The sequence below is a fragment of the Hibiscus syriacus genome, unplaced genomic scaffold (genome assembly GCF_006381635.1).
Source record: "Hibiscus syriacus cultivar Baekdansim isolate YM2019G1 unplaced genomic scaffold, ASM638163v2 tig00112632_pilon, whole genome shotgun sequence".
NCBI lineage: Eukaryota > Viridiplantae > Streptophyta > Magnoliopsida > Malvales > Malvaceae > Hibiscus > Hibiscus syriacus.
Genome location: NW_024063371.1, coordinates 477,847 through 502,773, shown reverse-complemented (window position 1 = coordinate 502,773; position 24,927 = coordinate 477,847). Strand labels below are relative to the sequence as shown.

The window sequence follows — 24,927 nt, the reverse complement described above, 5'->3', positions numbered from 1 at the left end:
TCTGATAATGAAGTTGTATGTCTTCCTCTCTCTTCCCTCCGTCACTTACCATTATTATATCTACACATATATGTGTTGCTACGGTGCTAACTGCTATATATCCTCATTTCCTTTAGAATTCATTAATGGCTTGTCATTTCTTTCCTGCTCAGTTTTCCTCTTTTGCAAACTTGATACTTACTACTTGAGGCTCACTACCACTCCCTCCTTGGTGTAAAATCATCCTCCTTTTGTTTTTTCTGGTTTATTACAACGGAAGATATTGTTTGTTTAACATGATGATGTAAATGTGTTTTAACGTTTTTCGTCATGGACTCCCAAGTGCAACGTTTCTGGTCTGGTTTGGTCCTACGGTTCGCCTCACCGTGGCTGACCCGGATCTCATAAGGGAAATCTTCACTTCCAAGTCCGATTTCTATGAAAAGAATGAAGCCCACCCAGTTATGAAACAGGTCGAAGGCGAAGGCCTGCTTAGTCTGAAAGGCGAAAAATGGGGTCATCATCAAAAAATCTCCGCCCCCATCTTCCATATGGAGAATCTCAAAGTAATTAATTAATTAATTTAACCATTCATTACTTCATTAGTTTCTCGCATCAACTTTTGATCAAAACAAAACTCTTGTTTTCATTTTAGTTGCTGGTTCCATTGGTGGCACAAAGAGTAACCGATTTCGAAGTTTGCGAATGGTTTCAAACACTCACCGAAGATGTCATTAGACGTACGGCGTTCGGGACCAGTTATGAAGATGGAAAGGCCATTTTTCGCCTGCAAGCCTAACAAATGGTGCTGGCAGCCTAGGCATTTCAAAAAGTTTTCATCCCCGGTTATAGGTAACGTTCAAATTTCTAGTTTTTCACGTATCAAATGACGGAACATAAGTTTGGGATGTCGTGATTTGCAGATTTTTGCCGACCAAGAGGAACATAAGCTTTTGGAAATTGGGCAGGGAGATTAAGAAGTCATTGATGAAGCTGATCGAACGACGGAAAGAGAACTTAGGGAACACAGTGCAAGAGAAAGGAGCAAAGGATTTGCTGGGATTAATGATGCAGGCCTCGTATTCGAGTCCAAATATCACAGTCCATGACATAATCGAAGAGTGCAAGAACTTTTCTTTGCCGGCAAACAGACCACATCCAATTTGTTGACGTGGACCACCGTTCTTCTAGCAATGCATCCCCAGTGGCAGGTGCAAGCACATGACAAGGTGCTAAGGGTGTGTGGATCACGTGACATACCTTCCAAAGACGATGTTGTGAAGCTTAAGACGGTTAAAACAAAGCCTAATCCCCCACCCCCTTCTCGTTGCATTAAAGGCAATTGTCTCTTTGCCCTTGTTTAAGCCATAGTTTTAACTCAGGAAAAAAGGGTCTAGACCAGTAAAACATTCTGATTTTGGGTTCACAGCTTGTGGCGTGCAGCTGACCATGATCTTAAATGAATCCCTGCGGTTGTACCCACCAGCCATAGCCACGATCAGACAGGCCAAAGTCGATGCAGAACCGGGGAGCTACGTGATCCCTCGTGGGACCGAGCTTTTGATACCCATCTTGGCCGTTCATCACGATCAAGCCATACGGGGGAACGATGCTAACGAGTTCAATCCGGCTCGGTTCTCCGAGGGAGTGGCACGCGCAGCGAAACACCCTGTCGGGTTCATACCGTTCGGTCTCGGGGTCCGCACGTGCATCTGGCAAAACCTAGCCATTTTACAAGCCAAGTTGTCTCTTTCTATCATGCTCCAACGCCCTTAAGGTTGTCCCCGACTTATCAACACGTACCAACGTTTTCTGATGCTGCTTTACCCACAATATGGAAGGGTCCTGATTTCATCCCATCTCATATGTGTACCAAAAAAAAAATTCCCCATCTCCATTGTTGCCTTTAGAGTATAGAATGAACTGACCCAATATATCTGCATGTAATATATATTTGCAACACAGTTTTGTAATATCATGCAATTCATGAAATTGGTTTCTATGATTGCACATGGAATTAGCTGCTGACAGCCTAATTGTCACGTTTAATTCAAGTCTCAAAACCTGCCAAATTTCCACTTAATTTATCGTTATCAACTCTAAATAATTAACAAATTTAATCAAAAAGTTAAATTACACCATTCCTCAACCAACTATACACTCTCTCTTATTTTGCTCACCATACTATCATTTTTTCTAATTTACTCTTGAACTTTCGAATTGTTTATGTTTTGATCGCTCCGAATTTTTTTTATTATTTTGGTATGACATGACATTTTTATTATTATTTAATATAAAATAATTGAAAATATAAAATAAAAACAAAAGGTTATCAGACACCACCGCCAACCACAGTCAACTGCACATGGATGATGGTCGTTCGAATCCCAAATTTCATGGGTCACTTCGTCTTGACCTCCTAAGTCAGAATCTGGTGGTTGTTTCATCAGAAAATTTCCCAAAACCCATGAATATCGACTGAAACATTTCGGCTTTCTCACTGTTAATATCTAATTCGTGGACTTTGGAGCAAGTTGTGACAAAATGGATGTCGGATTTGGACTCGCGATGTCGAGAAGAAGCGACCCATGAAATTTGGGACCAAACGACCACCATCTAGGTGACCGACGGTGGTGTCCGACCATCTTCTATTTTTATTTCATATTAAACGACAATAAAAAAATGTCACGATATCCGAAAACAATAACAAAATAATTCAAAGTGATCAAAATAGGAGTAATCCGAAAGTTCAGTGAGAAAATTAAAAAAAATTAAAAGAACGGTGAGTAAAATAAGAGAGAGAGTATAATTCAATCTAAATCAGGTACTGCAGAGGCAATGACAACCCTCCCAACTCAATTTGATCCATTCACAATCACTAAGGTTTCTACCCCTGACATTACTTAAGGGATCTAATGTCTCATATCACTAGACCAACTAGTTGTTGATTACTTCAAATGGAATTTTTAAAAAATATATAATACACATACTATAATAATTAATTTGAACAATGATAATTAATATATTGTAATCCAGACATTCTTTTTAAGAGAGAGATTTCATGGGAAATAACAAGATTTGTGTTCCCCTAACTGTGATGCATAGATCAACTACGAAGTTTTCTTGTCATTCTAAGAGGAAGAAAGGGGCACCCAAATCGATGATTTTTTTATTCTGTTACTACGAATATTATGAAATGGACCGAGGTAGTCGCTTTCAGAAATTTTAAAATTATCTTATATTTTAGGTTTTTCTTCTATATATTTTTTATTGATTCATTAGTATTATATAAGATTACTAATGTGACTTAGTGGTTTAGACGTACCTTAATCTTTGATGAAGTGTGTTTCAAACTTGGTTGATGATTAAACACATAAAACAAAGATATAATATGTTTTACGTTCTCATTTCCCTATGGTTTGATTAATCGAAACTATAATATCATTTCCATTGATTAGCAGTTAACCTAGGCTTCATAGTAAACGGAGGGCTTGTCTTGTTCCTTTGTGCTTTGTCTTATGCATGCCTCTCGACATTGACATCTAGGCAAATGTCTTCTCCTACCTTTACCATATACCACGAAATCAACATTCTAGTGGACCCAATATTTACATCGTTATATTTTCACTTGTCTCCATGTATACAGATTTTGCAAGCATGTTTCCAAATTCGAATATTCTTGATTAATATATACGTAGGCTGGGTTAGCTACAATCCTACTAGTTAATAAATTATTACTTATAGGTAGTTAGATACCTGTAAACCATTAGATTTCAATAATTTGAAATGAGAAAAAAATTATATGCATGATGAGAACATGCCATATTTTAATCCCAGATGTCTCCTATTAATATGTATGTTACTCTGATACCAATGCTATTTTCTTGAGCTGGATTTGGTCTGCCATTGATTGATTCAAATTTTGTCTCGACACCAAATGGGCATTAGATTCTTAAAATTATAAGCCGAATTGTCTGGGATAGATACAAAACAATATTTGTTCAAAAATAAACTCTCAAACTTCTGATATTGAACGCTCACACACCAGACATCCATAGTGCTGAATCTAGATCCTTAAGAAATAACAATTCCTTTACATGAAAACCACTTGGTACGTGCTCCATATTGACTCAAAAACATCAACATTTGGTTCTGCCATCGTTGAAAAGTACAAACAAACATGTGTTAATATTTACCTGCTACCAACTATGATCCTCAAAGTCTACGGTAGTCGGATTATAATCCAACTGTCTAATTGTAAGAACATAAATGATTCGGTGAACGGAAGTGTTAAAACTCACAAGAGAGTGTAGAAACAAGGATATGGAACCTCACATTAGATTGTTACATGATTGACGGCTGAACTAACTTGTAGTGTTTTGGAAGTATTACAAAGAAGCTGTTTCGGGACCCCACGGTTGTTCTTAAAAGAACAGGATCGAGCACATAACTCAAGTAGGACTGGGATCGGACAAGGCTATCTTGTTCGCTACCCTAACTGACAAAATGATAAAATTGGCTGGGGACAAAGCTTAACCACAGTTTTTTCTGGTGGATCTTGGCATCGCCTTCACTGCATCATGCAGGCCGCCAGATATGATTACTTTCAAAAAGACACCGAGTAAAACTATAAGCAATGTTGATGATCGAGTATATTAATCACAATTGAAGAGCGTTGGATTTAAATCCATACAGAATAAAGGGCTAAGTTTTACGGAATGAAACAGAAAATGATTCAGAAACAATAATATATTAGTTTTCCATAACCTGTATGAAAATCCTGGTTAAAAAGGGAAAAGAAAAGGAATTTCAGCCGTTAATCCAGCGCATACCTGCTGCATACCAACATTGAAGGCATGCAAACCAGAATCCAAGTTTTAAAATGCAACTGCAGAAATAAAGCCGACTTACTACACTCTCTAAAACTAGATACAAGGCTTAAATTCGCAACGGGACTACTCAAAATATTCAAACAGCAAAACGATAAATCAAAGTGCTCCTGATATTCAATATAAGGGAATTTGGAGAACCATATATAGTCAGCACTCCGCATTACTAGACATACCAAAGTCGCGCCCTCGCATGCAAACACTGAAAAAACTCGGGCAAAATAAAACATGGTTAGAGAGGTGTTACTGCTTCATTCTTTAGTAGTAAAAAGAGAAAACTGTAAATGAGAGGAGATCTACAAATTGTACCCATGTTCATATATCAAAAGAAATAACACATACTTAACACCAAAAAAGTTTATCTCAACAACTTCACAAGTTTCAGTACATTTAGTAGCTTTCTAGTTTCTAACAACGCGTTCATCTAGAATGAATAAAACATGAATCTATTCACTAGAAAAGCTCTTCCATGCAAGATCAAAAGTACCAGCTACTCATCTGAAAAGTATAATGCTTGTGATCTTAGCGCAGATTAGGGTAGAGACATACCTTACATTGTGTTGAAATCATCAATTCAGTGATGTTCTCATTCTATGTAGAACTTCTTATTAATTGGAGGAAGTACTTTATCGGAAGGTTTGCTGATCTTCACATCAAACTCAACCTCCATTAATCTATGGTTTTCCTTGGAACGGATCATTGAGAAAGAAACATTGAGGTTGGTCTCTTCATCAACATGAAGAGGAGGATGAAAGAAAAAAACCTTTCCAACAATAGAAAGCAATCAAAGAATCATTAGGAAAATGAAGAATCAAATACACATGAGCATGCTTTATGCAACGAACTAGAATTCCAAAACATTATGCAACACTACCAAACCAAAGCCTTGTATATAAAAAAACACTAACTATTAATCCATGGATAAATTAGGACAGAAGGGTAGTAACAAATTGCTTGATCAGGCTTTCTAGAACTGAAATTCTAATGCATGATTTTAAAATTGGTCCTAAATGTTTTAGCAATTGCATACTTATAGTTGAAGTATGGGTGTGAATTTGAGCAATTCAGACCTGTTGTCCCCAATGAGTGCCATTATTTGGACTAGGAGCAGTTGTTAACTCAATCTCTTGTTGAGCAGGATCCTCCGTTCTTCCCTGTTGCACCAGATAAGAAGAAGAGTCATCTCACACACATAAGGCCCTACCATTCAATCAGTCCAGATTAGTAAGGATCGACTTACTCGGAAATGCACATCGAACCATCCTGCAAATCCACAGAAGCGAGTGGGCACCATACTGATAGCTGATGAGAAACTTGATTCGAGTTGAAGGATGTCATTTACAGAAGCAGTTAAACAATCAATCACCTTTATAACAGCCGGTGTCCCAATAACTTGGTCTGGATGGAGGTTGTTCCATAATGATGTCTATATAAATGAATATGTTTCATTAAAAAAAGAATATGACTTCTATCAAAAAAAAAAAAAAGAATATGACAAAGAACCAAACAAGTGAACAACCTTCTCAGTTCTTAAAGATATTATTACTACCAATAGCCTTTTAGTATCTAATAGAAGAAATTAAGTTAATGAACAGCTAATATATAGATCTCATCATCTCTCACCTAAATAGTGATTCAACACCTAAAGTGTCAAAGGTTCTTTCTTTATCAACTAATATTGATTTTTAAGCAGCAGATAAAAAGTAAGATGATGTCTGAGCAATAAACTGAATGTAATGTCATCACTCATCAAGAGCACCAAGGCATCAGAAACTTTTAAAACTCACCTGCAGATAATATTTCTCCTGCTCTACAGAGAAAGGTTTTGTCAAAACACTCATATCAACACCATAGTAATCCTTCGTATCTTCCAAAAACCCATACCAATCATCCATTGCTCCTTCATAATCAATTTTCTTTTGATCCACCAATCCAGATCGGATAGGTGCTACCCACATGCGTGCATGGCTAGGATACCTATAAATGGAATTTTTTTAGTCACACATTGAGCTTGCAAAAATTGTAAAGAATGCTCACGAGCTTAACAAATATTATAAGCATCTGTTCAAGCAAAATGCTGATATTACATTACACAAAATAGTACAGTAACACAGCAGAAATGCAAAGGTTCTTTCAGATTCAAATAAGCTACGTCACATCCATATCTCATTTATATATTCTTTTTAGAATTTTTAGTTGGCAAGACATCAATCCACACCTTAACTTAGTATTTAGTGAAGGCCTATGTGCAGGCATCTTCAGCCAGTTAAAGTCACACTGATAAAGTGTTAACTAACCAACAAGATGGTTTTGGATGCAGAGCCACATTAATTTTATAGAAAGTTGCTTATGAAGAAAAAGTATGTCACATAGGCACAGAGGGGGGGGAACAAAGCTCATAAAATAAACAAAAAATGCGTAACTAATAAAACATAGGGTATTCAAAAGAAAATAAAAAAGATAAACAGGCGAAATGAACTTCTAAAGAGTTCCTTACATGACTCCAGTTGGTTTCAGCCAACGATCTCGAGCACAGATCACAGAATCAAACATAGATTCACGCAGGAGAAAGTAGCCCATCCACTCGGAGATAATCACATCAACTGCCCATTAACCAAAATCTAAAGATCAGAGGGAAAAAAACCTAAATACTCTTTTAAAACAAAGTGGATGTAACTAAGAATTAAACCTGACGATCCAAGTTACCAACCTTTCTCCGGCAAAACAACTTCTTCCATAGAGCCCTCAATTACTTCAACAACGTCTTGAAGATTGTTAGCCTGGACAAGAGTCCGGGCATGCTCTGACATCTTAGTTGCTTCAACAGCATAGACCTTCCTTGCACCAGCCTGGGCAGACCAGATGGCAAGAATGCCGCTTCCGGTTCCTACATCCAACACAGTCTTCACCAGGATTCACCAAATTAGTTTTCTGTCAGTATTTCACATAGTTGAAAAAACAACCCACCCCAAAACAATAAATATAATGGTAACAAGGTAATCAACGAGAGAACTGAGCAACCCTGTCTAAAATTATTGATATTCTTTGCTTTACTAATCTACAATCGTTGCAGGTTATCTCATCTCCATTGCTTCTGCTTCAAAATTTTAAACTGTCGTTGCTTTCCCAAGCATTATCTCCACAAACACGAAAAGGAAAAAATAAAAAGAAAATTTCAGGCATCCAAAACAATACCCAATCGCCTTTTGTTCATTGTATAAGTTTTACCAACTCACTTAGTTGATACCCAAACATAAAGGGTTTCTCCTTTTACAAATTTGGATTCAAGTTCTAAACTTTAAGCCAAAAAAAAAAGAAGAAAGGGCGTTACCTTTCCTTGGAAATGATGCTTGTTCTTAAAAACAGCATTGTAATAAGCGTCCATGCGGACTCGATCATTGAGCATCTCTTTCTGGTGGTACAGAAAAGCATAAGTGCAGAAGTAATTGGCAAAGTCAGCTCCTTTATCCACCGGTCCGTTGATGCTACCGCCTGCGACGCCATTAGTACGGCTCCCCATTCTCCCTCTTTGCCACTAAGCGCTCTAAGCACAAAACTTTTTAATACGGCGGGAGATTGTGAAAGTAGTCTCTTAGGGCAACGTCGCCACAAGCGGTGAGGTGAGGTTTTGGCCTTGATTTGTCGAGAAAGTAAAATATATCATAATTACTATAAGATTGCGATTGCGATTGCCATGTCATCAGCTTCCGAAGTGGCAAACTAGGGTTTCGTTTAGCTCTATAATTAATACAAATAAATATAAGATTTTTGTAAGACGTGCACTTACAAATTATACTATAAAATCACGAGTTGATATACTTCACCGTGGTTAAAATAAATAATTATTATTTTTTGAAAATCACAAATTCAAACATCAATAATTTTAATAGGATAATTAAATGTTTATTATCAAATGACATAAATCAAACGATTTTACTGATTAAATGATGATTGTTATCTTTATAAATATCAAATTCAAACACTAATAATTAAATAATAATTAAACATTTATCAAATAATTAATAATATTTAAAACAAATATTCATGTTTTGAATTTAATCTTTCAGACCAAACAAAATATTCACAAAAAATCAAATAAAATATTGTCCTTGATGACAAAAAGAGTCTTCACTTCCCATCACCTGGAAAGGTAAATTGCCTTCCTTTTTTGATATCTTATTTTCCCAGGTTTCTGCGGTTTTTTTAAAGAATTTCTGGGAATTTTGCAGGCCCATGCGATCTGATAGTCATAAAAAAATAGCTGACTTTAAAAGTTCCTTTGTTGCCCCATCTTGTTTTTTTTTAAACTTAATTTCCTATAGATTTCATCCAAGGTTTTCTTTTTCTTGATGTACATTTCATGTTTAGGAGACACTCCCTCCTCCGAATATAAGAGAAAGAAACTTTTTGGATGGAAAGACACTCCCTCATTTCTCTTTTGTAATATCTACTTTAAAATTTCCCAGGTTGTGTACATTTCATGTTTTATGAGAGCCTTATGGATTTATTAGGCTTATCATACCTCGTAGTAATTGATGAATAAGTTGTTGCCTAATTAACAAAGAGGAAGAAATAGCTCGCTGACAAATGTCTATATATCCTCCATAGCTAATCATTCTGAAGCCTGAACAATGCTGATCCAAGTGAACATCTCTTTGGCGTTTTCATTTCAGGAGTTGTTTGAAAGAACAAAAGTTCAAGATTCCCAGACACGAGTAAAACATTGTCATTACTCATTACTGAAGGCTGAGCTCATGTTTGAAAGACTTGGTGATTAGCTAGGCAGTTGCAGTCATTCTACCGAATTCATTTGTAGTCGTGTTATAGCTCTAGTTTCATAATCAGCATAAAAGTTGCTGACTATGTTTAATATTGTGTGAATGTAAATGGTTGGTTGCAGGTGATGATGTGGTTCCATATAAATTCGGTGATAAATCCTCTCGAGGATTGAGTTCAAATAGATTTCAGGACACGACTTTCAAATCCTACAATGGGTACAGATCTTTAGTGTCAGAAAACTTTCATATTTCTTGTACATTTGACAATATAAGTTAAACTGGATACTTTATTGAACAATTTAGGCTTGGTCATTATACCAATCCTGAGGAGATGGAAGAGGTCTGTGCTTGGTTAACTTCAAAACTGGGTCTTGGCGGTCGATCCACATAAAGTTGCTACGTGAAAATGTTTTTCATTTGGAGCAAGTGAAATGGAGAAGATAATTATTTTTAAGTTGCAAGTAACAAAAGGCAGCAAAATTATTATGAGTTTGGGTTTCATACATTGTATAGTGTTGATTCTCTTTGAGCTGATAGTGCTTGATTTGTTAATGGACCTTGCTGGAACTGTGTGATGGAACATGAGAACATTTAACTATCTGACCGTCAACATGGAACTGTATGATTTGAATTTGTGGGTTAATATGATGTTGGAGTTTCCTGCTCATTGGCCTTTTACTTTTATTTGGAGCACTTAAAATTGCAGCTAAAAATGTAAAACAGCCTGTAATTTCTTCCAACTATTATTCAACTGATGCAAAAGACCTAATTTCTTCCATCAGAAATGCTGACAATAAATTATCGCATCCGAAAGTTTAATGTATAACCACTCCCTGTGAGCTTCAACAACAAAGCTCCAAGTCTTCTGCTTAAATAATGAACAGGAGAAAAATGAGGAAGCCCCAAAATTGGGAAGAATACTAGAAATCAAATTACAACATTCAAATGAAAGTCATGCAATGCAAGCTCTCCCTTTTGAGGCCCCCTGCAGTCATTCGTTTGGGCTTCTTTAATGAAAGATATGTCCGTAGGTCCCTCTTTTGGTGACAGCAACTGCTTCTCCGGATCTGTATCATCCATTTCTGTCGAGTCGCCGGGGCTGGCTGTCAAGAGAGTTTCGGTTCCTTCTTCTGGAAGTAAGCCAGCCAAATGAAGCAGAAAAAAGTCCCATATATGATCAGATTGATAAATTTGAGTCGAGTAAATGGAAGATTCAACTTTTAAAAGACCGAAGAGACAGGAAGCATACCGATTTCGGGATATTCAGGCAACTGTTTCGCTGTGGTTACTTGAAGGCTTTCAGGAAGCAGACAGCTGCATAAATAACCTACATTTTGGACAAATCATAAACTTAATGCTTTTCGTCGTGTTGTTTCTTTTCAGAGGAAAATGCCTAGCATGGACCTTGTTCAAACTTCAAACATATCAAACAAAAAGTAGCTACACATATGCCAATTCTTTTAGAGCTACCCCATAAAAATTCCAACGGTATGACATCATAAGGAAGAGCAAATCATCAATGTTATAGAAAGTTTGAACAAGAAAGATAAGATAAATTGAATGACTGCACACACATGTATATGCATGCACATTGCACAGAATTTGAAAACAACTGGAAGGATCAACAAACCTAACCGAGCCAGCCGGTTTACCCATCCAGGGATATGTTTGCCAGTCAATCTATGAACCATGTCTTCTGTAAAGTGGATACAGTTCTTGGAGATAAGGTGATAGGTATCTCCATGATACTCAGAAGCTACACTCTCGACCAATGCTCTGAATTCATAGAAAAGCATGTGTATGCATCCCAATGAGATGGAACATCGGTAGGTAAAACCAGGGCAGCTCTTACGCTCTACTTCAAAAAATCCACTAATTGGAAAGTCATGGGCCCCAAACCCATACTCTTTACCATGAACTGTACATAAATAAGGAGATAATAGTTCAGTTTCCTGAAATAGAAAAGGAATAACACAGGAAATATTTAGCCTAAAGCCCTCAACAACATGATTTCATATTAAAGCGACTAAATGGCAACGAAATATCTGGCAATAAGCTGTTTAATTTCAAGTCTGCTACAAGTTCTTCAAGATTCGATGCATTTCGATCCTGCCAAGTACCATCGACCGACTACACCTAATCTTATATCTAACTAAATGGAACTTTGAGTCAGTCACCACAATCTATTTTCAACTAATCCGAGTAGCATATACCAGAAGTAGAAACAGAGGGAACTTTGAGACCAAAAGTAAAATGTTGGAATTTTAAGACCAACAAAATCTTGCTAGAATATAAATGCATTGCCTCATGCATACACAACTTTTCAAACATCATACAGTAGGGGGAAAAACTACTGTAAAAATTTTACACGCAAATAAACCAACAAAAACCATTGTAAAATTGGACGATACATTCATCAGTTCATAAAAAGATCCAAAGCAAACATCAAAAGATCTTATTTTCTCCATAATTCATACCATTACTATGGTTCAAATCCCCCCCCCTAACACATACACACAAAAAAAAACTTCCTTTACCAAATGAAAACCTAAATGAATATTAATCTTCAGCTGCATATTAGAGATAATCAAGTTAAAAATCATTTGAAACGAATATCAAGAAACCCATATCCAATTTCTATCAAGAGAAACCAAATGCAGCATTTTGGAGCAATAAGAAGCTAAAATAATCAATACTCACATCCCAAAACATACAAAGAAACAGACAAATTCAATGTTTAAAAAAAGAGAATGCAGAAATGAGAACTAACCTTCAAACCGGAGTGGAAAATCCCAAAACCAACCCAATAAAAGTAATTATTGATGGCAGTTAGATCATATACAATCAAAATCATATTGGTTATGTCGCTGTAGCACTTGTTTTGATTCCCAGAGCTAGAACTTGAAACTTCTTCCCCTGTCCCCATCTTTTTTTCTTCAAGTTGACACACAAACACAAGTTTGCCAAAAAATATTTATAAAATCCCAGATATGTTTTTCCTTGTATCTCAGTATGTTAAAGACTCGCTGAGATCAAACTATGTGTCAAGGCTAAAAGGATTGAGGTCAGGATGTTAAAGAGACCTGGTAGGCCTCCTAAGCTATGCATAACTGGAATCGTGCTTCCCCAATGTGGTTTCCGGGCAAAACAAATGATTGAGGTAACAGGTCGTTGCTTGGGAAATTATTGCAAGCTCTTTATTGTTCCATTTCAGTACAAGGCTATGACAGCTCAAAATTGGGAAACTCTCGTGTAGAGGTCATAAGGATTAATAGTAATGAATTCCTTACTGTAATTTTTTTTTCAATTTGAGAATCGGCTTGCTGAGACTATTGAGGTGGACTGTCTGAGGAATGTCGTACAAGAGTTGAGGGAAGTAAAAGAGAAGGCTAGCACCATGGCTGGAAAGCTAGCAGAGGCCCAAGCGACAATTGATTATTGTCAGACTACCAAGACACAGATTGAACGAGAGTTGAGGGAAGTAAAGGACGAGGCTAGCATCCTGGTTGGCAAGTTAACAGAGACCCAAACAACTATGAAATTACTTGAAGACTCATTGGCTATTGCAAAGGATGATTTATCCCAACTTGCAGAAGAGAAAAATGATATAAATCAGAAGTTTTCACAGCAAGTTTTAGTTAGGCATGGCAATAAGGGTCATAACAATTGGAGGCAGAAGTCGGAGAGTCAAAGGGGTGCGGTTTTGGCTATTGAGTTAAAGAACAATACGAATAAGTTGCCTAAATGGAATGTACAAGTGATTTTAGTCAATGCTGAATTGATGAGATTGGGACATGTTTCTAGGGTGCATCATAGAGATCATTTTATCCATGTGATATTGGGTGTTGTTGGTTACAAGCAATGGCTAATTAGTTGGGATGGACTTCCTTCTTTTGCAACTTGGAAGGATTTTGTGGTATTGCTATCACAAATTCGATACTTTGATCCTTGGGGACAAGGATCGTCTAAAGGGGAGGAATTGTCACGGTTGGGAGAGAGGAGGAGAAGCACGAAGCAGCGAAGGACATTGGGGATTCAGAAAATGAATTAGGGATTGAGAAATGCGAATTGGGAATTAAAACATGTAATGGTCAGGTGAGGATATTACCCGAAGAGCTGGAGCAGGTTGAGAAGACTCAAGTAATGCTGGAAAGGGCCAGACCAGTTGGCCAATACCTGCTGAAAAGAAGAAATGAAACAAAACCATTCTGTTATGAGTCTGTTATTGTAAATGCCAGCTGACATAGCTAGATTCGTAGTACTACAAGTGTAACTAAATAAATTACCTGCTTGTAGAGCATGAGAGGCTTATGAAATGAATGAATGAATTCTCAGCTTTCTTAAATCTCTTTTCTTCTCTTCTTTAATCTCAATTCTGTCCATTCTTCGTCTAATTTTCTTCTCTAATCTCCTAGGGTCATAACAAGTTTCTTTGAACACAATCGGTTCATAAGAACCATTAAGTTTTGCCGCTAAGGTATGCGATAAAGAGTTGATACGATTTTTTCAGGCCTATTGTTTCCGATTGGTACATTCCTATAATATCATAAATAGTTCACTGAAATTGGCAAGCCCAAACCCACATCTTTCTGTGCTATTTGAATTTATCTGACTCCTTTAACACTCTCTTGGACCCTAAAGATTTTTGAGATCTAAAAACTTGAACCATCCATTGCCATTACTAGTTTTAATTACGAGTCTTAAAGGTGTTTTCACAGTTTAGAGGGTGTTTTCAGGTTGTCAGATCCTCATTAAACGACCACAATAATAAAAGAGAGTGTTATTATTTTTAAATATTACAAGTTCAACAAGTTGCGTTTAAGAGTTATGTATGTATCATTGTCAATTGATTAATAAAATTCTGAACAGACACTACCTTACAATCACATCCAGATAATAAAAAAATTGAAACAAACGTATATGGTATGAAGTTATTAAATGTGTACCGTTAAATTTATTGAGTTATTTCGAATTAGGATCAAATGGATATAATGTATGATTTTAAGGACTAAAATTATTATTATATAAAGTCGTGTTATTACTTTCGTCTAATATTTAACGATCAATGACTTATTTGTAATAATATCTTAATTGAATAACGTATTTATAACTTTTAGAATAAAAATAACATATTTATTATTAAATTCAAAATTAAGTGATGTTAACTATAATTTACCTTTATTTATAATTAAGTGACTCTAGGTGTAATTTACCCTTATATAAAAACATGCATGTTTGAAAGACATGATCTTTGAGTGTGGGACCAATCAAAATATGACGTATCTTTGCAAATTCAAATAAACATTAGCATAAAAGAACAAAACAAATGTCTTGGACCCCAAGGGCTGGAGCTGCCCATTACGATATGTTGCAACAAAATCTACATTTTAATAAATTAAAAGGTAAATTATATAATTTCTTACTGAATTTTACTCTATTTCTTATTTTACTCATTATATTTTTTATTTTTCTAATTTACTTATTGAACTTTCGAATTATTCATGTTTTGATCACTATAGATTATTTTATTATTAATTTATATGATGTAACATTTATTGTTAGTATTATTATTATTTATTACACAAATAATTTAAAAAAAGTAATAAAATAATATTTTATTATTATTAAATTTAAAAAAATACTTAAAATAATCACCGTCTACTATCTACCACCGTCGACCTTTGAAATAATAATAAAGATATTTTTATATTAAATAATAATATAAATGTCACGTCATACAATAATAATAATAAAATAATTCAAAGTAATCAAAACAAGAGAAATTTGAAAGTTTAATGAACAATTAGAAAAACTAAAAGTGCAGTGAATAAAATAGGAGAGAGAGTAAGATTCTATGAGAAATGTTTTATTTTACCCTAAATTAAAAAAGGGTAAACTACACAATGGTCACTAATGTTTGGGTTAGTGTTCGTTTTCACCACTAATGTTTGAAAAGTCACAAATCGGTCACTAACGTTATCGTTTGTTAAAAATGGTCAATTGACGTTAACATCTATTAACAATCGTTATTGCAGTAACGAAATGCTAACGTGGCATGTTAAACCAGTTGACTTAACATATTTGACCGACGTAGTATTTTCCTCTAAAGAAAAAGAAGAGTCAAAAGGTCGGTCAAACATGCTAAGTCAACTAGTTTAACATGCCACGTTAGCATTCCGTTATTGCAATAAGGATTGTTAACGGTTGTTAACGTCGAGTGATTATTTTATAACAAACGATAACGTTAGTAATTGATTTGTGACTTTTCAAACATCAATGGTGAAAACGAACACTAACCCAAACATTAGTGATCATTGGCATAGTTTACCCATTAAAAAAGAAGGAAAGAAAAACCACGCCTCGGTGTGAGCATCCATATCCGATTCGAATTTGAACTTGATGCCGTGAATTTTTGTTTAAATGACCATGGCATCGACAACATGGAGTTGTGGAGTTATCGGGCTGGCCATCTTTTGCTCAGTTCATTTTACACATTATTGCAGATGGAAGGGTAGAAAAGTTCGCAGACCGAGTGTCTCTTTATTCATTTTCTCATTCCATTTTCTCATTCCATTTTCTTTTGCAGTCTGATAGTTGCCCATTTTACTTTGCTGGAACATTATCGTTCCATTTATATCAATCACCAGTTTCTTGGAACTTGATAAGCTGTATTCTAGGTCCAAAGTGAATCCGGCGGTAGACAACCAAAGTTAATAAATGAAGTTATATGGAGATTCACATGTAGAAAACAATGTGTTCACCGTCGTTAATAAGACCCGTGTCACTGAGGCGATGATATATCGAGTACAGTTCACAAATCCTGTAGGGTTTTCGACACGTGTTGATGTGATTTTCTCTGTTTGTAGCTGAAGAAAAATGAAAAAAAGAGGTTGGTGGGGGAGAAGAATGTATGGGGCGAGTTATGGAGCTTTGAATCTTGCTGTACACTTGTCGATCTGCAATGCTGCAATTCTTGCTGCCTCAAATTGCAACCAAAAAGTTTAAATGATAAGATTTTGCTGACAAAAGTGGAGCTCTCAAAGGAAACAGCTGAAAGAAAATATCACATTTTGAAATTCATATCTTAATCTTTTATGATGGAAATTTGATTAATATGGATAAAGATTAGGGATAATAATTTTACCCGCGATGGGTTTCGACTAAATCGAATTAAATTTTTTTTTAAAAAAAATTCGAGTTCAGGTTGAATTTTTTAATGTTTAAAGTTTGGTATGGTCGGATTTGGGTGGAGGGTGAAAAAACATCGACCCGACCCGACCCGAGGATAATAATGTAATATTTTTTTAAAAAATATTTTTAATTAAATCTTTAATTTAGATCGGGTCGGATTTATACTCTAGAAAATTAGGTCCGGTCGAAATCGAGTATATGATATATATTTTTCCGATATGGTCAAGTCAGATATAAGATATAAAATTTTCGAGTATGATCAAATTCGGTGGAAGATGCATATTTTCAAGTCGAGTCGGGTTGACTAAAAACCCAACCCTAACCCGACTCGTTGTCATCTCTAATAAAAACTAGGGTGACTTACAAGCACACAAGATTTATCATAATGGGATGGGGATTCGATATCGAGTCCCGCAAAGTGATCGGAGTAATTACAAAGTAATACATGTTCTAAATATTCTCGATCATTTAACAATTAACATTTAATCACCTTACTATAATTATTGGTATTCAAACTCGTAAATTTTAAGAACAATAACGATATCTTTAACCACATAAGTAAGTTAGCTGATACATATTATATTATAGCTTAAAAGTGAGGAACATGAAATACAACAAATTTCATGATAGAGGCAGGTTACAGTTTCTAGATAGAATCTCATTTTTTTTTTCTGAATATTTTCAACTGGTGTATATAATAATTAATGCCAGTTAATATAATTAGTATATTCATCATTTTGTAAAATAATTAATACCAGTTATTATTGTTGTTGTTATTCAATATAAAATCATTATTACGTTCATTTGTTTTTTGTGCATTTCAAATTCTATTACAAATTTTGTGCAAGGTTATTATTTTTTTACGAGAAAGTATAGGTAAGGAGTACTCCCAATCCAGAGCCAAAGTATATAATACTCAATTAAAATTTATATAAAAATTTAAAAATTATTCATTAAAAATAACAATAATAAGATTCAAATTTAATATTATAAACTCAAATTCTTAAATCTTAATCATTTATGCCAATGTTAATTGGTTTCGTCCAAGACTATAATTTATTCCGTTTCGGTGCATATCTTTTGATATTTTCCCAAAATCTAACAAATTTTGACACGTGTAAGGTCATATACATGGACCCAATTTTTTTTAGAATGATATGCATGGACCCTAATATATATAGCATACGGTCCCCCTCTAACGAGTTCACATGCATAACAAGAATATCATAAATATATATTAATTCATTTCTTGATAGTAGTAAAAGAATTCAAGATAGAAATTTTGATTAACGTTAAGATAAGATGTAAATATTAAAAAAATGTTTTATTCATAACATAAAATAAATTTAACATTTAATTAAATTTTAATTAACTTGTTATCAATCCCTTTAAATTTCAGTTAATATATGTTTTGATTTTTTAATTTACCTTTTCTTTTCCAAAGATTTAATTTAACTTCCGAATTTAAATTAATTAAAAAATGATTTTACATATTAATATATATTAACTTTTCTTCTTATCACTAGAACTAAAGTATTTGGGGCGAAAATAAATTTGGGGGCACGGATTCTTCGTGCAGCTCCCCAGCTTTTATCAATCCTCTCACCTAACATCTTAAATTACCAAAAGCTCCGTTACTTTATATATATATATATATTAAATTTATATAACGTAAATTAGATGGTTAAATGAGTAAAAATAAATAGTTAAAATTAATAATAATTATTTAAAATATTAATTGAAAAATAAATAGTTAATCTCATTATTTTATTTTATTTTTTAATTATATTAAATTTGTGAAAAATAAAAAGATTATATCGTTTAAATAAATATGAAATTATTTAATTAGATTTTTATATCTCCAGATTTAGATGACATTTATTTGATTATCGTATTGACCCATTCCTGCTTTAAACCATCAAGTTGGATATTGAGAAGCGCTTAAAACCATCGAAGGTAGATCACGATTGAGTTGTAATAATATTAGTTTGTCAATGAATTATCATTGGTACGAACAATTTTAGTAGTGATGATGTTTATCTTTGACTTTCAACAATCATGTTTATTTATATCTATCAAGTCTGAATTATTTGATTAGATTTTTATTTTTTTTTCTCTTACATGATTTTTAGATGATTAATGTGCATAATATAATGATTTTAAAAAAATATATATATATATAAATGACTAATTTACTTTTTTAATAATTTTTTAAAAATTTTAAATATTTTTATTTAATAAAATTATTTATAGTTTGGTTGCTGGGAAAATAGCTTGAAAATTGGTGCATACAAGCTATATAGCAGGAAAAGCAGAAATGCTTGTAACCGAGAATTCTGATTATTTAATTAGATAAGTATAAATGGTGGTAATCATAAATTATTTAAATAATAAAAACATCTTGAAAAGCTATTTCCGAAGGTTATTTTTAACAAAACTCTAAGAAAGCCGATATTTTTACATGACATTTCGATTTACAAGAGTTGTGACTGTGTAAGAACTTTTGGTGAGAACAAAGACTAGTGGTTGTGTCGGGTAGCATGCTCATCACACTAGTAAAAAGCTCCTTTTATTTTGGTTCATTATAAGTCTGGTCATATTTTTAAGGTTAAATTATACATATATTCATTGAATTTTTTTTATTTATTATATTCTTATTTTTTTTAATTTACTCTTTAAATTTTAGACATTAATTTTTTTAATCATTCTACTATTTATTCTTTAACAACGTGAAATTATTTAATACAAAGAAAACATCGGATTAAAACCAAATAAATTAAGGGGGGAAACCAAATCAAAAGACATATCAATGCCTACCACCTCACCACGTTATTAACTCATCTCTCCAACGCCCTCCCCTCATTTCCCCAAACCAAATCACCTCTCTCATGGAGCTGTGCTGCTACCTCTGTCTTAAAATTAAAAAATAAATTAAATTGACTAAACCCTAATTTTAAACTTCAATCTTAATCCCGACTCCAAACCTTCTCAATTCATCTGTATTCTTCTTCTTCTTGTGTTTCAAATGAAGGACACTTTGTGGGATTGAGAAAGAAGAAGAGGAGGAAGATTTTGGGCAAAAGTATGCTTCTCCTTCTGATGCAGCTCTACTTTTGGAGCTTGAGTTCCAACTTTTATTGATGCAGAAACATCAGTTTGCGTTGATCTAGAAGTGCTGGTTCTAAAGATTTTTCTCGTGCTAGTTCCATTATCCATGGGTTTTTCTCTCTCTCTTGATTACCCTTTTCAATCTTCCTTCGTTTTCAATCCCCCAAGGATTCCTTCATTTTCTTCTTCTCTTGATTATCATGGATGGGTTACGAAGAGAATACCAATGATAAAAAAAGAAGTAAATGTATTAAATTTAGTGATAAAATTGAATTGATTTAAATTATAATGAGTGACATATGAGATAAAATAAAATTGAGTGATGATTGGTGTAATTTATTCTTAAAATTGAACCAAATATATCTATTTAGAGATATGAATTAATATGAGATAAATATAAAATATTATTTATTTAAATATAACTTTTAATTATTTGACGTTAAGCACTCACATTTATAATATTTTAGTGTTTAAACTCAAGATTTCAAGGAATAACAATAATTTTATTACCACAAAGAGTAATACAACAACAACAAAACCCTATTTACTTATACAATGAGGTAAAAGGAGGTAGGGTAGTAGGCTGCCCTCAATGTCAAGTTGAGAATAACTTTCGTTGAAAACCTTCGACAGTCAGAAAATTAAAAATAAAAATAAAATATAATACATGTATAAATAAATAAATATATAGTTAAACAATCTTCGTATGTAATCTTTATATACGCGTATATAATGGAATTACCACAAAGGGTGTTGGTGAAAATATATGAATTTGAATGTCTAAATATATGGGGAAAAATAAAGAATGGCGCCATTGTAATAAGTGGTAAAAGTAGTGTCGTTTAGATGAGCACATAAAAACATACCCACTTTATTGAATTATTAATAACAGTTGCAAGCCTCAGTTAGAGGGAAAAAGCAGGGCTTTGTAACTTTCTTCCATCGGGCCGCATTACAAATTTCATGGCGAAGCATTCCGTATATAAAAAGCCTGGGAAAGCAGCGAAAGAGAGAAAAACCTCACAATAACATTACAGGCTTTTCACATACCTAAGTACTGTGACCACTGTTACATGCTCCAACACCAACAATGGCAGCGGCCATAGCCAGAGATGAATCCAACTACGACAGCAGCTCCTCATCGATAACCGTACCCGACTCCAGCCGAAGCTGGATGAGCAACCTAAGCTTCGGAAGCCGCCGGAGCTCGGTTTCCCTCTGTTCCGTCGAAACTTCTCTCTACAGTTCCCATAAGCCGCACAAGGCGAACCAGGCGCCATGGGAAGCCATGAAGCGACTCAAGAGAGCCAAAGGTAAAGTCGGACTCGATCATTTTCTGCTCCTTCGTAGAGTGGGAAGCGGAGACATAGGGAATGTTTATCTTTGCCAGATAAGGAACCCTATGGTTGGGTTGCCTCAGTGTTTTTACGCCATGAAAGTGGTGGATAGAGAAGCTCTCGCTATAAGGAAGAAGTTGCAGAGGGCTGACATGGAGAAAGAGATTCTGGGTATGCTCGATCATCCGTTTGTACCCTCTTTGTATGCAGAGTTCGAGGCTTCTCATTACTCTTGCTTGGTAATGGAGTATTGCCCTGGCGGGGACTTGTATGTTGCGAGGCAACGCCAACCGGCAAAGCGTTTCAGCATTACATCTGCTAAGTAAGTTTATCTCATGATTCTCATTATTAAGTGTTGATTACGTACTATTTTTTTATTCAAGTAATGGTCCATTGACTTGAGGTTCAATTATAAGCTATTGTGATAACCCAGGTTTTACGCTGCCGAGATACTTTTAGCGCTAGAGTATCTGCACATGATGGGCATTGTTTACAGGGACCTGAAACCAGAGAACGTTTTGGTTAGAGAAGATGGGCATATTATGCTTTCAGATTTCGATCTTTCCTTCAAATGCGACGTTGTTCCAAAGCTGCTAGGTCGAAAACCCAACTTGGAAGACGCTGAAAATTACGACAGCTACTGCTTGACTCCTTCATGCGCTACCCCCATGCAACCAGTTCTGTCTTGTTTCTCGTCTTCCAGCAGGAAGAAGAAAGGTTCTAGAGTCACAACAATCACAGAACAAGGTCATAGTTGCGGCCATGAAGTTGGTCCGGAGCTGGTGGCCGAACCAATCAATGCCAAGTCCAAGTCTTTCGTCGGAACCCACGAATACTTAGCCCCAGAAGTGATTTCAGGGCAAGGCCACGGGAGTGCAGTGGACTGGTGGACGCTAGGGGTGTTTTTGTACGAAATGTTGTACGGTAGAACGCCTTTCAAAGGCGAAAACAACGAGAAAACACTGATTAACATCCTTAAACAGCCTTTAATGTTCCCCAGAATCAGTGTTCAAAGCGGTAAAGAATTTGAAGAGATGGCCAAAGTTCAAGATCTCATCAGCAAGCTACTGGTGAAGAATCCAAAGAAGAGAATAGGAAGCTTGAAGGGGTCTGTTGAAATCAAAAGGCATGAGTTCTTCAAAGGGGTGAATTGGGCTCTTATTAGATCAGTAAGGCCACCTGAAGTCCCCAGTGATGTGTACAAGAGTAGGAGCAGTAGGGGTCACATTCCAAAGCTAAGGAAAGAAGAAAGAGATGCCCCATATAAAATCCCTCGTCATTTTGATTATTTCTAACTCTAGAAGTGTAAATTAAAATATCCCCCCAAAAAAGAGAGTTGTTTTTCCTGCAAATTTGATGGTTTGGATTAATTAACATTTAATTTTTTTTTATGTATTCTGACGTGTTAAAGGAAGGGATCCCATAATTGTCCCAATGTGATTCCATGAGAAATCTATGGACTTCATGTGGTGACAATTATGACTCTTGTCAATGATGGTAAAAATATTATTATAAAAAAGGGTTTTCCCCTTTACTTTGTAGCTTTTCCTTCACATTCATAGTCACGCAATCACACGTCCTTTCACGGATCAAATATAATAAAAAAGACAAATTATCAATCATGTTTCCTGCCCCAAGCAAAAGTAAATCAAAATTTTCATTCTCACATTATGATTATTAGACCGTCACCGTGGTCGAATAATAACATTATAATCAAGAAAATATAAAGAAAATATAATAAAGTGATTGAATGTTTATATATGAAATCGAACTTTAACAACATTGAGAAGTGTGATAATTTGACTCCTTTTAGATGCAGTTCATGCTTCATCATTCCCTTCCTTTATTTTATAATCCCGTTCGTAAATTTCGAGGTGCAACATGAGATAAGTAACGATTTATGAAACTTTCTACCAGCTTATCCGAGAATGCATATTCTGTTGTAATCTCGAGGTGATGGAACAACTTGATTCTTCACTGTTTGGCTTCATGTTTATTCGTTGCAGGCGGGTTGATTAAGGGTTATTGAAATGGGTCAGAACTTTGGAGAGGAATATATATAAATGTTATGGTCAACAGGTTAATTATAAGGCAGATTCAACTTTGAACAGATAGGCAAAGGCAACTGCAAACTGATGGAATATTGGCTCTGGGAACCGGTGGGTCGTCAGCTTGCAGGGGCACGCGAGGTTTCTCAACTTAAACTTGAACCCCACTTTGGTCGTGCGTTGGTTGCATGGAGAAAGTGACAGCGTTTTCTCTAATCTAGCTAGTATTCTATATTCCTCACCTTTCACCCATCTGGAAACTAAACTGACACCAACGGGCTTGGTTCGAAGCGGTAACCAACTTAATATCGTTTAAGTAAATTTCAAGTTCGAATCTTTATGTACGTACCGAATTAATCAAGACGAAGCCTTATACTCGGGAGTAAAATAAAAAGAGACTAAAGTGTCACCAAAATAGAAAAAGAAGTGATACAGAGCACCACAGAGGTGGGCAGAAGTTATGGGGATCGTCAATTAAGTAATACCAAAACGAATCTTTCTATATACAGAACATCTCATCCTTTCCTTTCTTCAAGTGATATGTACACTTTGCTTTACGAAAAAGTATTATTGTTTAAGTGCTCCTTTTTTTGTTCCTGAGGGCATCGTGCAAGACATGGGTGCCATAAGGTTCCAATACTAATCTTCCTAGTTAAGAATGGTAAAATGCTTGGTAAGCAGCATCTAAATCCTTTTTTCACAAAGTCAACAAAACTGTTCTTCTTTAAGACATGAAAGGAAAGCCCTCAACTTTCAAACTTGTTCCTTTTCTTGGTCTTAACCATGCGCTACTTCCTTTGCCAAGTTGCATAATCATGGTAATTAGTGATAAAGCAAACGAGTCATGAATAGAATAATGGGCGCATTGGTGATTTACAAATTCATGAGTACTCCGAAGCCCATACGAAGTATGAGAATGGGCTTAAACAATACTATTAGTCTTTGAGGGATGGGTTGTTGCTTTGGGAGTCTGGTCACCCACTCAGATCTAAAACCGTGAGCAAAACCATCCAGCGTTTTAGGACACATGGTTCTGTTTCATGTGCACTTCAGTTGAGCACATGAGTTAACACCAAAAAAGTATTTTAAGAAATAATGGGTACGTAAAATTTTTATTAAAATTTAATGCGAATTATTAATATATAAATTATTACGATTGTAATAGAAAATTTAATACCAAAAATCATCTACAAGGTTTGGTTAGGTTACCCATGGTTTTGTGATTTGTGAAAGCTTTGGCTTATCTAAACCGGTGGCTTCGGCGATCTCTAGTACGAGCAAAAAGGGAAAAGTGGAACTTTTGGAAAAGTTTTTATGGATTTGTGCGTATAAGTGAGAGAACCAACCACCGGTCTAGATTCACCAAATCCCAATGCCCACCGTTTCTCTTAAAATATAACAACAGTATCATAAAATCGTTACATAAGTTACATTGCAATAAAAAAATATGTGGGCAACATTGATATTTTTTCAAAAATTCAAGGACCTCTTATATTGCAGCATTAAATTAGTATATTTTATGTTTTTATTTCGATTAAACTAAGGTGATTATAAAATAATATTTGTTCTAAATACTTTCAACCATTTAATAATATAC

At 34.9% G+C, this 24,927-nt stretch overlaps 3 protein-coding genes, 1 long non-coding RNA gene and 1 pseudogene across 6 annotated transcripts; 3 read left to right on the top strand and 2 right to left on the bottom strand.

The window, feature by feature from the left end:
• The first annotated feature begins 217 nt into the window (after positions 1-217).
• Positions 218-1,896, top strand: LOC120182138 (annotated as a pseudogene).
• Positions 1,897-4,716: 2,820 nt separating this feature from the next.
• Positions 4,717-8,518, bottom strand: LOC120182165 (protein arginine N-methyltransferase PRMT10-like). Of its 3 annotated transcripts, none has more exons than XM_039187159.1 (8): positions 8,200-8,518; positions 7,579-7,771; positions 7,366-7,471; positions 6,656-6,845; positions 6,109-6,294; positions 5,939-6,022; positions 5,418-5,631; positions 4,717-5,070 (listed from the first exon to the last, which is right to left on the bottom strand). In XM_039187159.1, exons 1-7 carry the CDS (start codon positions 8,386-8,388, stop codon positions 5,455-5,457), a joined length of 1,125 nt encoding a protein of 374 aa, XP_039043090.1. In that variant the 5' UTR covers positions 8,389-8,518; the 3' UTR covers positions 4,717-5,070; positions 5,418-5,454. The 3 variants fall into 3 exon arrangements, with proteins under 3 accessions (XP_039043090.1, XP_039043091.1, XP_039043092.1); XM_039187160.1 differs by having other exon boundaries at positions 5,423-5,631; XM_039187161.1 differs by lacking the exon at positions 4,717-5,070 and having other exon boundaries at positions 5,465-5,630; positions 5,937-6,022.
• Positions 8,519-9,758: 1,240 nt separating this feature from the next.
• Positions 9,759-17,123, top strand: LOC120182231. The gene is made up of 4 exons (XR_005521812.1): positions 9,759-9,862; positions 9,950-10,160; positions 16,552-16,554; positions 17,113-17,123. It is a non-coding gene; the product is annotated as an uncharacterized LOC120182231 (long non-coding RNA).
• Positions 10,374-12,660, bottom strand: LOC120182228 (deSI-like protein At4g17486). Its single transcript, XM_039187231.1, has 4 exons — positions 12,417-12,660; positions 11,277-11,598; positions 10,896-10,973; positions 10,374-10,776 (listed from the first exon to the last, which is right to left on the bottom strand). The coding sequence occupies exons 1-4, from the start codon at positions 12,570-12,572 to the stop codon at positions 10,574-10,576; spliced, it is 759 nt and encodes a 252-aa protein (XP_039043162.1). The 5' UTR covers positions 12,573-12,660; the 3' UTR covers positions 10,374-10,573.
• A 3,755-nt stretch (positions 17,124-20,878) lies between the features above and the next one.
• On the top strand, positions 20,879-22,694 carry LOC120182226 (protein kinase PINOID 2-like). Its single transcript, XM_039187229.1, has 2 exons — positions 20,879-21,604; positions 21,716-22,694. Exons 1-2 carry the CDS (start codon positions 21,036-21,038, stop codon positions 22,575-22,577), a joined length of 1,431 nt encoding a protein of 476 aa, XP_039043160.1. The 5' UTR covers positions 20,879-21,035; the 3' UTR covers positions 22,578-22,694.
• The last annotated feature ends 2,233 nt before the right edge of the window (positions 22,695-24,927 follow it).

Coding starts and splice junctions, on each gene's coding strand:
- LOC120182165 (XM_039187159.1), bottom strand. CDS start 8,388: ATGGGGAGCCGTACTAATGGCGTCGCAGGCGGTAGCATCAACGGACCG. Junction 6,846..7,365: donor CTGAAACCAACTGGAGTCAT/GTAAGGAACTCT, acceptor TTCCATTTATAG/GTATCCTAGCCATGCACGCA. Junction 5,632..5,938: donor GCACTCATTGGGGACAACAG/GTCTGAATTGCT, acceptor ATTGTTGGAAAG/GTTTTTTTCTTTCATCCTCC.
- LOC120182228 (XM_039187231.1), bottom strand. CDS start 12,572: ATGGGGACAGGGGAAGAAGTTTCAAGTTCTAGCTCTGGGAATCAAAAC. Junction 11,599..12,416: donor TTTTCCACTCCGGTTTGAAG/GTTAGTTCTCAT, acceptor TTTCTATTTCAG/GAAACTGAACTATTATCTCC. Junction 10,974..11,276: donor AAACCGGCTGGCTCGGTTAG/GTTTGTTGATCC, acceptor TCCAAAATGTAG/GTTATTTATGCAGCTGTCTG.
- LOC120182226 (XM_039187229.1), top strand. CDS start 21,036: ATGGCAGCGGCCATAGCCAGAGATGAATCCAACTACGACAGCAGCTCC. Junction 21,605..21,715: donor TTCAGCATTACATCTGCTAA/GTAAGTTTATCT, acceptor GTGATAACCCAG/GTTTTACGCTGCCGAGATAC.